The sequence below is a fragment of the Bombyx mori genome, chromosome 9 (assembly GCF_030269925.1).
Source record: "Bombyx mori chromosome 9, ASM3026992v2".
NCBI classification, from domain to species: domain Eukaryota; kingdom Metazoa; phylum Arthropoda; class Insecta; order Lepidoptera; family Bombycidae; genus Bombyx; species Bombyx mori.
Genome location: NC_085115.1, coordinates 13,388,501 through 13,405,379, shown reverse-complemented (window position 1 = coordinate 13,405,379; position 16,879 = coordinate 13,388,501). Strand labels below are relative to the sequence as shown.

Below are 16,879 nucleotides of genomic sequence, written 5' to 3'. Positions count from 1 at the left end.
ACTCCGGTTTGAGCCTGGTGAGCTCACCTACACGCCAAGAAGACGTTGAAATAGTCTCCCAAGGATATCAGCATTCGTGGGGAAAAAAAATCCTATAAGCTACAATGACTTCAAATCAATACCCTCTCGATTCATAGAGCTGTTGAGATCGTTACAATAATTTCATTGTAATTCGTGGCAATTTTTTGTGAGTGGTGAACAAAATATGTTTCTTTTTTACTATCATTTTTGTTTGCTCGTACATTTTTCAGTCAGAAAATGCTGTAATTACCGGGAATTGTTGTTTCGTGTACAACACAGTTTTGGATTATAGTTGAAGACCTTTTGTTTTGATAAGGTGTATACGGTTGTAGATGACTCGACTTTTGAGCCGATCTTAGTATATTTTCAATTAAGCCTCTCGGAAAAATGGTGAATGATGACAAATATTAACCCTGTAGCCGTATCTAGCGATTTTGTTGCATTTTTCTACACATTTGCGCATGACAGAAAACTATTATTTAGAGTTGATAAAATTATCAAGAGGTAATAAATTGGCAAAATCGAAAAATCTTACCTCGAATGCCTCACATTTCAGCTATTACATTCTCATACCGAGTTCTATATTCAGTGGTAGGTAATGCTTCCAAAAATAAGCTGCTTTAAAATCGCTGCATTTTCTAACCATTGAATGATTTTTTTTAATGATATGGAGATTCTACCGCCTATTTCTGCTGTGAAGCAGTAATGCGTTTCGGTTTGAAGGGTGGAGCAGCCGTTGTAGCTATACTCGAGATCTTAAAACATATATCTTAAGCTGGGTGGCGCATTTACGCTCTAGATGGCTCCAGTAACTACATAGCACGAGGTGGGCTGTGCGCTCGTCCATCCATTTAAGCCATAAATAAATGTATAAAAAAAATTAGCATAAGTTTAACGAATTGTATGAAAGAAAATTAAATTCCATTGTAATGAACATCACCTGGAAAAAAATTAAAAATGCAAAACTGATAATTTTGTCTAAACTACACCTCGTATGCACATAAATATGTATACATAGACCTACTGCTGTGCATTTACTGTCAGCTCATTTGGAATAGTGGATTGTGTTTGCTCAATTTCATCCATAACATTGTTCGCTTCATATTCGTTTATTATAATTCATGAAATTGGGCTGTAAAGTGTGAAACCATCGCCTATCCAGTTGGAAAATTGGAACTACTGACTGACACTTGACAGTTTTTCACGGCGAGGTAAATATCTTGAAGCGGAAAATCAATACACTGAATATCATTTTTTAGTGTTATATATTTTCATCAATAAATCTACAACAATGTCGCAAGCTATCACAAGAAGTGGTGATAAAAATCAAGATGAGGTAGGCATATAAAACTTTATAAATTGCATAGATTTTTAAATTAGGAATTGCCGCGTACTTTTCATCATAATAAAATTTCATAGAAATTGAAGATTTGTCAACTTATGCGATATTTTTAGATAGGGTATTTGTAGTTATTTATTAAAACGCCATAGGGCCATACTATTTCTGAAATCTCGTAATGCGACACGTGCTGCTCCTGGTTTATTCAAGTACTTGAATTTTAGGTAATTATAAAACATATGTGTTAAAATAAGTATGTTGTTATACTTTCAATCATAAGTATTAAATTAATTAAAAAAAAATACTACTAATACAACCGACTAAAACACTGGAATGTAAATTAATTTTGTAATTGAAAATAAAAACCCCAATGCTTATCAAATATATGTTTTTTTTTTTGTAAATTTAATTTATAGCCTACTTTAATAATACTGATTTTTTACCCTTTTAATAAAGATTACAATAGAACACAAACCGATTAAACGTAATTTCTTTCTCAGAAAATTCTCATGCCTTACACATACATTCAGCAAGTACCAGGGAAACAGATAAGAACGAAGCTAGCTTCCGCATTCAACTACTGGCTCAAGATATCTGAAGAGAAACTGAGACTAGTCGGTGATATTGTACAAATGCTACACAATGCCAGTTTATTGTAAGTTTTAAAATTTAGTTTAATATTTAACAGTGGTATTATTATTTTTATGTCTAAAGCCTTAAGAGCCTTTGTAAATTGATAAAGGCATTTAGAGAAAAGTTCACTATTAATTAGTTATAATATTATTTATTTGCTACACTACAATTATTTAGATAAAATTATGGAAAAAATTAAATAAGATGTGCAGCATTGAGGTCAACTTTCAGAATGTTAAGGTTGAATTATTTTGTTTCTTCAGATCGATGATGGCTCCCCATTGTTATTTTCCAATATATCAGTCCCCTGAGGAATAGGAGATTAGATACAGTCTTCACTGATAAAACGGTAGTATAACATGATATAAGAAAAAAATCAATTTAATTGTAATTTGCTGTTCTCATATCAATAAGTGGTGCTCGTTTCATATGTCTGGAAAGGGTCTTAACAGCTCCTTGAACTTTCTAATAAAGTTAAGAAGTACGACATATGCTATAAATGAGGATTCAAAAGAGGACTGTGCGGTAGGTAACGCTGTTACTACACATCTAACATTGCTGCTGTCTATGAACCAGAGTCACCACTCACCATTGGTTGGGCTGAATGCTTGACACCTTTGTAGAAAAAATTATAGGAAGGATACAGAGATAGATTCTATATATTTTACTATGTCACAAGTGCGTCCGTTTAAAAATATTATCTATACATTTATTTCCTAATCTAAACAGGATTTGATTGCACATTATGTGAACATTTTTTGACTGTGTCGTAATAAATGCATCTTTATTCATCTATTACGAGTACTCCATAGATCTAGTATCTATTCTAACTAGAGGTCTCGCAGTAGTCGAAATGTGACTATAATTAATTGGAATTGTAAGTTTGTACACTATTATCACTATATTTTATACTTCTATAATCACGAATTTCGCCAAGATTACACTATAAAAAAATATTAACAAAGACAAACAATATTTAATCTATTCTCAATTTGACAACAGACGTCAAGAACAAAAGTTTGACAATAAATAGTATGCATGCGTGTGTGCGTCAAATACATGGTAATTATGTAGTATGTGTAATGTTTTCTTTATTGATTTAATGTATCTTTTATGCATTATATTTTAAAAAAATTGCATTGTGCACTTCTTCTCTATATTCTCTATAAGTGTGGAAAATTTCATACTCCTCCGTCCGCGCAATTTTCGTAAAAAGGGATACAAAGTTTTTGCTTCACGTATTAATATATAGATTAATTCTAAGAATGCTAGAGAACAGAGCTTTATGGTAGGCAGCGACTTGGCTCTGCCCCTGGAATTGCTGACGTACATAGGCGACGGTAACCACTCACCATCAGGTGGGCTGTATGCTCATCTGCCTACAAGGGTAATTAAAATAGTACTGAACTGGTGGTGGTATCAAAATTATTTGCTTTTTTTAATTTAAAGAGTTATATATAAGTAAGAAATTTTAAAGCCCCACTTTGATTCTAGCAAATAAAAATGACCAGTTCTTTTTCTAGATTTCGTAAAGATGGGCATCTTTACACTGAGCTAGCCAAAAGATGGTCATTTTTTCATTTCAATAAAATTTCAAATAAATTAGGGCTGTATCCACCCAAATTATAAAAATCCATGACATGATGAAATTATTTGTTGCCCTATCTATACTTTTATACCTATCGCAAATACCAGCTACTTCCATTTGACACCATACAGAAGAGGGCCGTTCGGATTGTCAATAATCCCATTATCACGGATCGTTTGGAACCTGTGGGTCTGCGGAGGGACTTTTCTTCTCTCTGTATTTTGTACCGTATGTTCCATGGGGAGTGCTCTGAGGAATTGTTTGAGATGATTCCATCATCTCGTTCTTACCATCGCGCCGCCCGCCACCGGAGTAGAGTTCATCCATACTCATCCATACTACCTGGAGCCACTGTGTTCATCCACAGTGCGTTTCCAGAGATCTTTTTTGCCACATACTATCCGGCTCTAAAATGAGCTCCCCTCAACGGTGTTCCCCGAGCGCTACCTCTTCACTTGTCCTTCTTCAAACGAGGCTTGTGGAGAGTATTTAATGGTTAGCTCTGCCCCTGGCGTTGCTGAAGTCCATGCGCGACGGTAACCATTCACCATCAGGTGGGCCCTATGCTCCTCGTCTGCCTACAAAGAAAAAAAAAACTTAACATAAAGTTGAGTAAAGTCGATTGAAGTCGAGTGGCTGTTATATATAATCGATTAAAAAACTTTCAAATTAATAAAAAGAAAGACGTTAAATTGTAATTGTAATTCAAACTCATTATAACCTTGTCTACGCTTAGAGGTAAAATTTGTACCTAATAAATGAAAATTCATACCCTTGAAAATAGAATTTGCAATTGTATGTGCATAGCATTAAATACCATAATTTATTTTATCGCTACAACTAAATCTCTATACAAAGATATTATTAAAAAAGACAAGTAGAAAACCTGAAGTTTCAGTTATGAGTTTGAGTTTTTTTGGAGTTTCTGCTTTTTTTTTAATTGTCAAGTTGTAAAACAACCTTTGAGGACTGACATTTTAAAACAAGATAAAAGAAAATGGCGTAATTATCAGTCTACCAAATTGACCTAAGGCTACGCTAATCGATCGGTCGATTTTTATCAATTTTTTTTTCCAATTATCCAGTATGTACAAAGCAATATGTATGTATTAAATAATTACAAATCCACCTCATGTCGAGGAGTAAATAGCTATTTGGTTTAAGCGACATTTTTGCAATTTTACAGGAGAACCATTTAAAGCTTAAAATTTGGAAAGAACATCATAACCAAAAAACTTCTTCAGCCATTTGAATGAGGTAAACATAATTGAAGGTCAATTAAAAACATCGAATTGTTGATGCTAATCCCAAATAATACCAGCATTTAATTACAAACATAAATGGCGCGTAATAAGCGAAATGTATTAAATAAATACAGTAATAATAGAAACGAGACTGTCGACGATTTGCTACCAGAAGGTTCTTGGTTACTTTGGTCACATTGCTCGGTGGCCACCAGACAACCTTGAAAGATTGATTGTGGTGGGCAATGTAGAAGGGAAAAGACCCGCCGGCCGGCCACCAAACCGTTGATCGGATCAGATAACTGCGCTCACTGGACTCTGTTGCGAACGCCCTGAGAGAAGCCGAAAACCGAAGCAAATGGAAGCTGAGGGTACAAAGAGCCACGAAGGGCTTTCAAGGACACGACCTTCAACAATGAAGTATTCGACTAAGAAGAAGGATTGCGGTCAATTGCAATAACATTGACAGATCAAATCGTAACGGTCTCCGAAGTTTGCGATGTTCGATATCAAATTTATTATATCCGATTTCAAGGTTACATAAATATTCAACAATGGACTGCTAGTAAAATAATGCTAATTTATAAAATAATCGTTCTTCGATATTGAATATAGTATGTAATTCAATAGAGCGTTTTGATCATTGTCAATTCTTGAGCAATTTTGAATACCATATTTATTCAAGACAGTATTAGGCAAGAGACAACACAATAGAATTTCTAATGTGAATGCCACCACAGCCTATTACGGAAGCTTCATCAGTGTGCAGGGTTTTTGTGAGTCTTATTGCAACTAGCGTCGGTTTTTTTTCCTTACCTATTCTAGTTACCTCGAGGGGTTATACTAGATTCTCCGTGTGAGTAGGTGAGCTCACGGGGCTCTAACCTGAGGACGTTGCTAACACTAGAGCTCTAGCCCTAAGCAACCCTAAAGCCTAAAGGCCTAAAGCCCTAGCAAGAGCAGTGCTTCGCAGAATCTACATAGTAGTACTACATAGTATCTACTGTAGTTTGGAGGTAACGATAAAAGGCAAGATCTTCCACCGAGCGGGTGATATTGCTCGGTAGACCGACATCAAATGCTGTTGTTCGGAACTTGTATATATGCAAGCTTTTCTTAAAAAATGCCATAAGCGAGATTCAGGCATCTGTCAAACATATTGTGTTGTATGATGGCTTTTTTTTGCTTTTTTTTATTGCTTAGATGGGTGGACGAGCTCACAGCCCACCTGGTGTTAAATGGTTACTGGAGCCCATAGACATCTACAACGTACCCCACCCTTCAAACCGAAACGCATTACTGCTTCACGGCAGAAATAGGCAGGGTGGTGGTACCTACCCGTGCGGACTCACAAGAGGTCCTACCACCATTCCACATTAACGCCAGTTCGATCGGACCAGGATCGACGACATTCAAGACAACAGCATCTTACGGCGCGGAATACCGGTAGCCCACTCCATCTATGGTGTCGCGAGCACCATCAACGCTGCGAACTATGCTATGATCATAGCCCTCGAGAAGACTTTGGAGCTCGGCCATCCATTGGTGAGTATCAGCTTCGCATATACTCGTACATTAATTACATTTGATACTATTCGGTAAGATACTTAATAAATAAATAAAAAAACCTTGCTCAACAACTCTATAAGTATCTCATTACTCGAACAAGAAAATAAAAGAAATTTCAGTATTGTTGTTATTGCAATTATATTTATCGGCGTTCAATTAAAAATAATGAAAGTTTTGATTTGATAATAGGTATTAAAATATAAAGCCGTCGACTTCTGAAAGATATTAAATTAAATAATAGGATCTAAAGAGTGTATTTTTATCAAAACCGATACGACAATAAAATACTGAACTGTAATTACAGTAGTTTTACTATGGTCAAGGTAAGGTAAGGTCATGAACGTGAACTGTCCGACAGACATTTGGAATCTTTGAGTCTACGGAGGAATTTCGGTATCTCTGTGTTTTGTTCTTTACCTTCCATGGGTGTACTCTGAAGAATTTGAAATGGTCTCGTCATCTCCATTTTAAAACAATAACACGCATCGTCAGAGCCGGTTATTCCATACTAGTATATAAAGATCCACTATGTTCATTCTCAAATGCGTCACCACCAGATATTATTTGCCACGTACATTCCGGGTTCGATATGAACATTCCTCTGCGGTGTTTGTCTGCATTGTCCCTCTAAAAAACGAGGCTTTAAGAGAATTTTCAGCAAAATATATTTGTCTAGGAAGGCGTACTATAAAAAATATATCGCGCTCCCTGGAAACAATATGAGAACTATATGCGTATCTATTAGTTTGCGTATACAATGCAATCAGCGTATAATAACTATTATAATAGATGAGTCGTCTATTATCAAAGGTGGCAATCTGTGCATTTGGACAAAAACTTTTTATTGATATGTCAATACAGATTTATTCGAATATAAATCGTCTCCTTCAAAGAATACGGTTCAAAACCTGCATTAAATAAAGGTTAATAGTTAACCTGTTATTTATCTAAGATGTCGTTCCGAAGAGTTTTGTGACTGCCAATGGAATACAAAGTCAATAATTCGTTTTTCTGATTTACCAATCATTGTCCAAAAGTCAGATTGCCGCCTTTGATAATAGTCGACTCAGATATTAAAAAGAAACATTAAATAAATAAATAAAATCATCAAATTTTCAGTCTTTATGTTCGGGATTGATTGAAATACCAGACTGATTCTATCTACACTATACAATATATGAGGCCGTCAGTGCAAAATTGGCCTAAGCTTACTATAGCTATTATGGAGCAATCATGTTTAAGTTTTCATAAATTTGAATTTCAGTAGGCAAAAAAACAATACGATCAAAAATAATGTTTACAAAGCCCTCTGTTATCTATGGATGAAACTATAGATAGGCAGGTTTTGCATAAAAATTTATTATATGTTAAATAAATTGTAATATACATAATTATAAGCATGATTATAAAAAAATGTTGGTTAGGCCACTTTTGCGCTGACGGCCTCAATATTTTCTGATGTAAAGAAAAACGATTCACGTATAATATACGTTATGAAACTCTGTGACTCTGAAAAGGTTTCATCCAATTAGCGCGAATAAAAATTCCTCAAACGTTTTCATCTCTTTTAATTGTAATTTATTTCGGTTTGTAGCTTGTCGTCTGCTCGGCTAATGATTCTGCTACGGATGATACTGTTGACGTAATCGTATAAATAAGTTGTCATGTTTATTTCAGTCGTACTGTGAAGTTTTTTTCTTTCAATGAAGTGGCATTGTACACATCGCTGATTCTATAATACCGGTTTAACGGTACGCAGCGGCTTGGCTCGGCCCCTGACATTGCTGAAGTCCACGGGCGACGGTGACCACTCACAGTCAGGCGGGCCGTATGTTCGTCTGCCTACAAGGGCAATAAAAAAAAGTTTCCTTTAAACTAGGTCCAATTAGCTGACGCTTCGAAACTGTTGTATTACTAAATCATCTCTGGCCAATAAAACAATTGACATCCATAGACTTAGATCCATATTTGGTACCGACTTAACCGGTATTCGATTGAGGTAAATAAGCACCGATATAGGCTCAAAATTGGGTAGAAGACATACGTGCATTGTATTGGTATAGAGCTTAAGAGAGATAACTTAAATTTTTATAGCCACGTCAATTATTTTAAAAGAAAGTCGATGCCTACAGTCCTAGACAGCAGCCCGCCTCTCAGGGCGGACCTTTTTAACGAGAGAAACACTAAACGCATCAATCAATTTCTTGACTTGGGAATACTAAGGCTCAATTTGTGTTGTTTTTTTTTCAAAATACCCCTTTTAGGCAACGACTGTATACACCGAACAGCTGTTGGAATTGCATCGAGGTCAGGGCATGGAGATTTACTGGCGGGACAACTTCCAGTGTCCCTCTGAAGACGAATACAAACAAATGACCATCAAAAGTAAAGTGTTTGATTGTTTATTTTTTCTATTAAATGCTTAGGGGATGTAACTTGTTTCCTAAAAAGATAACCAATCTTTTGCTAAGTATGTATATCGTCTTCTCGCATTAAAACTGTATAGTCTCAAAACTTACTAATTTTACAGGAAAGTGTTTTAAAGGTTTAACATGTGATATTTTTAATATTAATCATCTTTGTAACATTTTTTTTATCAGTTACATTATCTGTTTTTTAAAGTAAGATAAAATTATGTATTAATTTTGTTAATAGTAGTCAAAATATAGCTAAACTAAAAAAAAAAAAACTAAATCTATACTATCTCTTGACAGTACTTATGAGAAAAATACTGTTGATACCAAATGGTTCCGACTCAATTTGGAATATTTTTGGAAATTGTACAATTTTAATGCGAAAAAGACGATATGTGTAATGCGTGTTGAAGAACGACTTCTGTCACTAATAACATCTGTTTACATTCTGTCCGTCTGTTTAGTGTTATTGCCCTTATAGGCAGAGTATAGAGCCCCTCTGGTGGTGAGTGGTTACCGTCGCTAATGGACGTCTAACTAAAGCAAAACTAAAGCAATGCAGACATCAATTTACGATAATGAATTTTGCTGCCACGCTGCTAATAACTATGTACATCCAATGCATACATTGCATGTACTGGTCGTGATGATGGAAAGTACTGTGCTTCGTTCCTTTTACAATTCACGAGACAGACTGGTGGTAGGACATCTTGTGAGTCCGCACGGGTAAATACCATCACCCTGCCTATTTCTGTCGTGAAGCATTAATGCGTTTCGGTTTGAAGGGTGGGGCAGCCGTTGTAACTATACTTGAGACCTTAGAACTTATATCTCAAGGTGGGAGGCGCATTTACGTTGTAGATGTCTACGGGTTCCAGTAACCACTTCACACCAGGTGGAGCTCGCCCACCCATCGATCTAAGCAATAAAATTAAAAAAAAAAAAAAAAAAATGGGCATTCAAATTTCGATACGTTCACGCATTAGAACGATGGTTACAGAAACCGGTGGACTGTTCATGCTAGCGATACGACTGATGCAGTTGTTTAGCGAGAACAAATCGGACTTCACCAATCTGTCCGCCGTGTTGGGGCTGTATTTCCAGATCCGCGACGATTACTGCAACCTGTCGATGAGGGAGGTGAGTCGTATAGGGGTACGGGAGGGTTGGGGGGGGGTGTGCTTCTAGGTTCTCTATCGCTCGGCTGCAAATAGAACACGTTAACTTGTACTAGAAGTCGTCGTGGCCTAAAGGATAAGACGTCCAGTGCGTTCGTGTGTAGCGATGATGCAATGGTGTTCGAATCCCGCCAGCGGCTACCAATTTTTCTAATGAAATACGTACTTAATAAACATGCACGTTTGTCTACAACGGTAAAGGAATAACAGCGTGTAATAAAAGTCAAACCCGTAATAATTATAGTTTTGGGAATTACTGGTGGTAGGACGCTTTGTGAGTCCGCACCACCACTCTGCCTATTTCTGCCGTGAAGCAGTAATGCGTTTCGGTTTGAAGGGCGGGCCAGCTGTTCTGAGACCTTACAACTCATGTCTCAAGATGCGCGACGCCATATACGTTGTTGATGTCGCTTGATGTACTGTGAGATCGTCCATCCATCGCAGTTAAAAAAAAAAGAAGAAAAAAAACGCCAACTTCTTTCAAATTTCGTTTATATAGAGATGGGAGTTGATTCTAGAATCGCAAGGGTCAGAATAGACTCGCCACTCATATAAGAATGAACCGTGCGTTGAATGTAGTTGTGTGACAGATTTAATGATCCAAAGCTTTCGGCATATAGAAAGCTGGTTCCAAGCAATACTTAATATATTTCAGTACACAGAGAACAAGAGTTACTGCGAGGACCTCACGGAGGGGAAGTTCAGCTTCCCCATCATACACGCCATCAGGAGTCAGGAGGACGACAAACAAGTCCTTCGTATCCTTTAAATGAACACACGTGTATAGAATTCGTATGAAAATTAACGAACTTAACTTGCGCTATAAAAAATTTTTCATATTTATTTCTGATGCCCAATATCTACCTGTTTTTGAAGATTTGTAATATCCAGCCATACTCGTTTCCATCGAACGATCAATTTTCTGATTTCTATTGAAATAATGGTTACTCTATCACGCGATACGTTCCTTAGGCGACCGCTTTTGTGACTTGTGACGTCATAATTTATGATTTCGACTCTAGACTTGAGCATGATTTCCTTCGACCGTACAAAACTAGATATCCTTCGTCAAAGGACCCGGGACGTTGAAGTGAAACGTTACTGCATCACGTTGTTGGAGAAGTTGGGCAGCTTCCGGTACACGAGGGGGATCCTGAACGATCTGGACGCGCGCGCCAGGGAGGAGGTGAGGGCGACGATCGTGATTCCGATCCAGTGCTAGATTTTACGATGCACTGCTCTTTGTTAGGGTCAGTGTTGAGCTCGCCTACCAGACAGCTACAGCATGTAGCGTTTTTTTTCTTTGTTTTTTTTTTTTCGAGCCTGCCTACTACCTATCCGGGCCACCTGCCGGTGAATGATTACCGTCGCTCTTGAACGTCAGCAATACCAGGAGTAAAGCTAAACCGCTGCCTACCGCACCTAATTAATGGACGGCTCGTAATAAGTAATTGTATAAAGCAATATACTGTTTACATATTTAAACATAATAAATAATATCTTTATCAGACATTTACACATTACACATTGACAAAAAACCACTTATGTATATTGCACGGCCCGAGGGGGAGGGTGATGGGAGAGATGTGCTCCGCACTAAACGCTTCACTTTCCCCCCTTTGCCTTTGCATGAGTTCTGTCTCATGCGAGGTTTGGATGCTGGTTGTTGAGCGACAGGAGGTTTTAGTCGGTTCAACTCCGACATGCCCCGCCCTCCATCCCCAGTGGAGGGCGGAAGTCCGGTGATTTCCTCCTGACAAAAAAATAATATATCGACGCTTGAAAGGCAAACTTGACTAAGCGACAATAACTGCTTTGTACATAAATGATTGGCAATAACCATATTCGATGCGCAAAAACAATATATTTCTAGGTCTCTATTAAAATCATTTCAATCCTACAGCTACTAGCTAGATTCTACTACAGCTAGATTCGTTAAAATAAATTTTGTTTTCAGGTATTTTAACTTTAAATTAGTCTACTGTAAAGTTCACGCATTGTCGCTTAGTCACGTTTGCCTTTCAAGCGTCGGTATACTGTTTACATATTTAAACATAATAAATAACGTGTTTATCAGACATTTACACATTACACATTGACAAAAAACCACTTATGTACAATACGACCGACGTAACTTGGCGAGTCCGAACTTCGCGCAGAAGGCTGCGCACAAACGTTTTTAGGAACCAAATGGTGGTATGAGCAACGTGCGCGGGGCGGAGGTCTAGGCTAGGGATTGACTCTATATAAACACAATCGTCCCTTTATTCAATCAAATATCACAATCGATTTTTATCGGTTTGGAATTTATTGATTTTTGTTTATATGAAATAATGAATGAAATAGATTTACAAACATATTGAATGTTGTCGTTAGTAAACGAGACTTCATCTTTAATAAAAAAAAAAACTAATAACACTTTATTTTCTTGGTTGAAAGACATGATTTAGTTGAATATCAGTTATTTATCAACAACTACTACAATAGGGACTGTTCGTGAATATTTTAAACCTCCTATAAAATGGAATATAAATATATATTTTTATATAAATTTTAATCAATTTGAAAAAAAATCGATTAAACAACATCCTCAAACACGCATATTGGACATCCCTTTTCTTGACATCGTATAAATTCGGTAATTCTCGGTATGCGGTAATGTGTCTCACTCACACGCTAGCATTAGTGTCGTGTTCGTGTCGCTATCTCTGTCTTGAGTACGGGCGGCTACAAAAGTTTTCATTGATTTGTTATTATTATACTGTTTTTGTTTAGTGCTCAGTTTTTTGTTTAGTTTTAAGATTGTTTGTGTTTAAATTTGTTTTAGTATTGAGTGTCCCTTGGCATTTATACTATTCGTTAACAAAGATGCCACCAAAGCATAATAGTGTTTTAAATCGACGGCCGACAAACATAATTTTTGATTTTTTTTTAAAAAGAATAAGAAGAAGGCGTAAAAGATGTTGACAGTTTTATTTAGAGTTGCTAACGATCTGGTGTATCGCAACGCACAGTACAGCGGATCGCAACTGAAGGCAGTGTTCGGGCTTACTTTCGAATTAATTTAATTACGTTATTTTTACCGCTTTCTGTCTTAATTTACTATTTTTTTATTACCTCTCTTTAATTTATTACGTTATTTTTATAGCTTTCTCTCTCATAGTGTTTTGATATTCATTTTATTTGTACTTGGTCCCTGTATATGGAAATTTTAATTCGTATTTTGATTTTAAAAAATGAATGCTAATAACACTTTTTTTTACAAGTGTACATGCGCGAAAGTTGACCTGCGGCTATATTCAGACTCGCCAAGTTACGTCGGTCGTACTGTATATTGCATATAAATTAAACCTTATTAGATTGTTAGATGCTCCAACCAATCAGTGCGTTCAGAACATTTATTTCGAAAATGAATTCTATTTGATTGTATTTCGTGTCAGGTGTCCCGTCTAGGCGGCAACCCACAGCTGGAGGCGCTGCTGGACGACCTGCTCACCTGGAGACAGGAAGGCGACGACGCTAACGATCAAATGAACTACGTTTGAGCACAACTAAAGATGAGCTTAATTTATTATAAATATAAATTATTCCAAATACAAATAGTGAGGGTAGTTGAATTTGTTCCTTAAATTTTAGCGAAACTTTTGCTAGTGTTATAAAACAGAAACTTAATTATAGCGAGAAGTGAAAGGTTATTTGGTTTAAAGGACATCTTTGAAAAATTACTGGTGGTAGGACTTCTTGTGAGTCCGCGCGGGTAGGTACCACCACCCTGCCTATTTCTGCCGTGAAGCAGTAATGCGTTTCGGTTTGAAGGGTGGCGCAGCCGTTGTAACTATACTGAGACTACAGAACTGTTATCTCAGGTGGGTGGCGTATTTACGTTGTAGATGATTTTGGGCTCCAGTAACCGCTTAACACCAGGTGGGCTGTGAGCTCGTCGACCCATCTAAGCAATAAAAAAAAAGACAGAAAATAATGGGCATTCAAATTTCGATACGTTCACGCATTAGAGCGATGGTTACAGAAACTGAAGTTCAATTAAAAACATCGAACAGTCGATGCTATGTAATAATACCAAATAAAACGCACCTTTGATTACAAAGATAAATGTTACCTAAAACAAACACCATTTCACCTCTCGATATATTATTATTATTAAATTACTATTGCGTATAAAATAATCTAGACAAAAATACAAACAGGAAAATGCTATTGCAAAATTTTACAAAAATTTTTTTTGACGACTCCATTGTTTTTTTTGACGATGTTAGACCAATAATCGATACTAAGGTTATAGTTAGTATTTAATTAATATTTATTTTCGATGCATTTAGCACTTTTATTTATGATTCTATTCGAGTGGACAAGATTGTTATTGAATCTGTATATGGTGTCGACGTTATCATGTCTACACTAACGTGAATGCTGTAGATAATACATTAGTTAGGTCAGCATCTACATCAGCTACGTCAGCACAAAGACAAACCTACCACTGCATTGATTTACTTCAAAAATTTTAAGTACGCTTGACAAATTACCGTAGGAATGTATAATTAAATATACAATATATTTTTAAATATATTTTTTCTTCTTTAAAAACTTCCACTTCTGGTTGGCGCTAATGTAATGTTAAATGTTCATTATAAATAATTGCTTAATAAAAACGTACTTACTTTCATGTGTTAGTGCATTGCTTGAAATTGAAAAGACCTAATGTGCAATTTAATTTTAAGTTATACAATAATTTTAAGCCTTATTTTTAGGTCGATAAGGGTTAATTGTATTCGACGATCTAGAACGTTCCATCACTGCCCGATGAAACCATACTTATTAATTAAATGTGTTTTGTTTTTAGTTGTTAATATTTTTTTATTAATCGAAAAATAAAAATAAATTCTTTCTCCTTCCTGCCTTATAAAACGAGCAGTATTTAACGAATCAAAAGACTAATGCGTTATTCTCAATGTTTTTTTTTTGTATTAAATAAATTATATTAAATTAAAAAAATTACGATTAAATATATTTTGGAATGTTTTTACTTTTGAAATTAATTATGTTTTTGTATTAATTTATTTTTTTATTATACTTCAAAATTTCGTATTGAGAGATGCTCAGGATAAATGTGCCATTTTAAAAACGGAAGTGTCGAATGGGTTTAGTGCTGGGAATATAGTATCTTGATTTTTTGTTTTCTTTTTTTTTAATAAGCTTTGTCTATGGGTCGCGTTGTTACGTGTCTATGGTATTGATAGTGAACTAATTGGTTGGTTCGTTGTTAACATTCTATAAAGTTGTACGCGATAATAATTCAAACTGCTTCGAAATCTGATTGAGTATTGGGGATAGGATTTTTGTTTTTTTTTTCAGACTGGGCTTTCTACGTCTGTTCTTTTGAGTTATCATGAAACAGGCTCAAATTGTTATTCTATCAATTTGCTTTGATATTATAATTTAGGTATCGCGCATTCCGTATTGAATAGGCTAATAGGGCATTATAATAAAATAATAGCGTGTCGTTGTAGCAATTTTATTTAACGTTCCATAAAAAAAAGAATCATGTGTGCAATTCACACGTGTTAGAAGTGAAACCTTCAAAAATTTAAATACAATTATCCTAAATGTCTAAGTATATGTAAAATTTTGTCATTAGTAAATAATTGTAAATCATCTTTTATAGTATGAGGTAGCGCCCTCTGTGAATCAATATTTTAACGTCACGTATAATCGTAAATTGAAATTCACTACAAGAGGTTTCATACGCACGTTAGTATTAAAAAATCTCATAGATGGCGCTGTATTAAAATTTTTCGACACTTCCGTTGCATACCTGCGTGACGTTACATCTGTAAAAATTTTACCCTCATGCGCCTAAAGAAGTTTCACTTCAAAAACTATCTTTGTGGAGTTTAAATGACACTTACTTGTAGTCAATGTAGATTGGATGTTTCAAAAGAATCTTCGTATTGGCGGAAGATACTGGAAATCAATTCGAACTAATATCAGAAGTTGAATGCTTCAAATTGACATTTTAATTCAGATTCATATCACCTGCTCTCTCAAATTAATGCTTGAAGATCAGGGATTAAATAGTTTCTTTAAATGATTGTTAAGAAAAATTAGTAATTTTGACTGATGTAGTATTTTAAAATTTTCAAAAAGCGATTTGTGCTATTTGTAGGATAATTAAAGGCCTAATTTGTACTTATAAGTGTCGCTACAAGGCTAGCCAAAAATGACAATAAAATTACTTAGGACCACGATTTATTGTAGATTTTAATGTTAAAATGGCTTCTAAATTAAATTCTTCAAGCAGGTACTGTTTAGTGTTTGCTTGTGTCAAAATGAAAGTGTTGCCAGTTAAAAAAGTATTCAAAGTTTTTTGCAAAACCTTTATTGCTTACTTCATGTCTCCACTATATTACTAAACTAGCATAAAACCTTGACAGTTGAAATACAACATTTATTTCAAACTAATGAAGATTTTATAAATTGTTTACTGTTTTTATTGTTGGCAACATATCTTTGATCTTAGGTGTTACAATTGATTGATTTTCTAGCGGGTAAATGTTACCGCAGTTTTCATCTCGAACTTTAATATGTTTTAAGAATTCGACAGTTAAATTGTATAAAATCACCGTTCTGCTGTAGTCGATAAATTTTGATATCATTCAAGCTAGGACTAAATAATATAATATCTTTTTTAGATTTCGAGATGAATAATAGCTATATTGTTCTATAGTGCATTTGTTTTGTCTTAAAATAAAATTTTAATATCCAACGAATGTGTTTTTTTTTATTACTTTACTAACCAAAATCTACATTAATCTATATTCTTCAAAGTAGATTAGCAAACTTCAAACTAAGTTTGAATGCTCCATCGCTGAACCATG

General features: G+C 35.4%; 1 protein-coding gene across 1 annotated transcript; it reads left to right on the top strand.

Annotated features, from left to right (window-relative positions):
- Positions 1-1,054: 1,054 nt before the first annotated feature.
- On the top strand, positions 1,055-16,767 carry LOC101737879 (terpene synthase). The gene is made up of 8 exons (XM_004931124.5): positions 1,055-1,357; positions 1,861-2,015; positions 6,226-6,370; positions 8,659-8,779; positions 9,809-9,948; positions 10,642-10,744; positions 11,045-11,172; positions 13,427-16,767. Exons 1-8 carry the CDS (start codon positions 1,313-1,315, stop codon positions 13,529-13,531), a joined length of 942 nt encoding a protein of 313 aa, XP_004931181.1. The 5' UTR covers positions 1,055-1,312; the 3' UTR covers positions 13,532-16,767.
- Positions 16,768-16,879: the final 112 nt, after the last annotated feature.

Excerpts from the sequence above, each read along its gene's own strand:
- LOC101737879 (XM_004931124.5), top strand. The coding sequence starts at position 1,313 with ATGTCGCAAGCTATCACAAGAAGTGGTGATAAAAATCAAGATGAG. Across the intron at positions 10,745-11,044 it reads GGACGACAAACAAGTCCTTC|ATATCCTTCGTCAAAGGACC; the intron begins GTATCCTTTAAA and ends GTACAAAACTAG. Across the intron at positions 11,173-13,426 it reads ACGCGCGCGCCAGGGAGGAG|GTGTCCCGTCTAGGCGGCAA; the intron begins GTGAGGGCGACG and ends ATTTCGTGTCAG.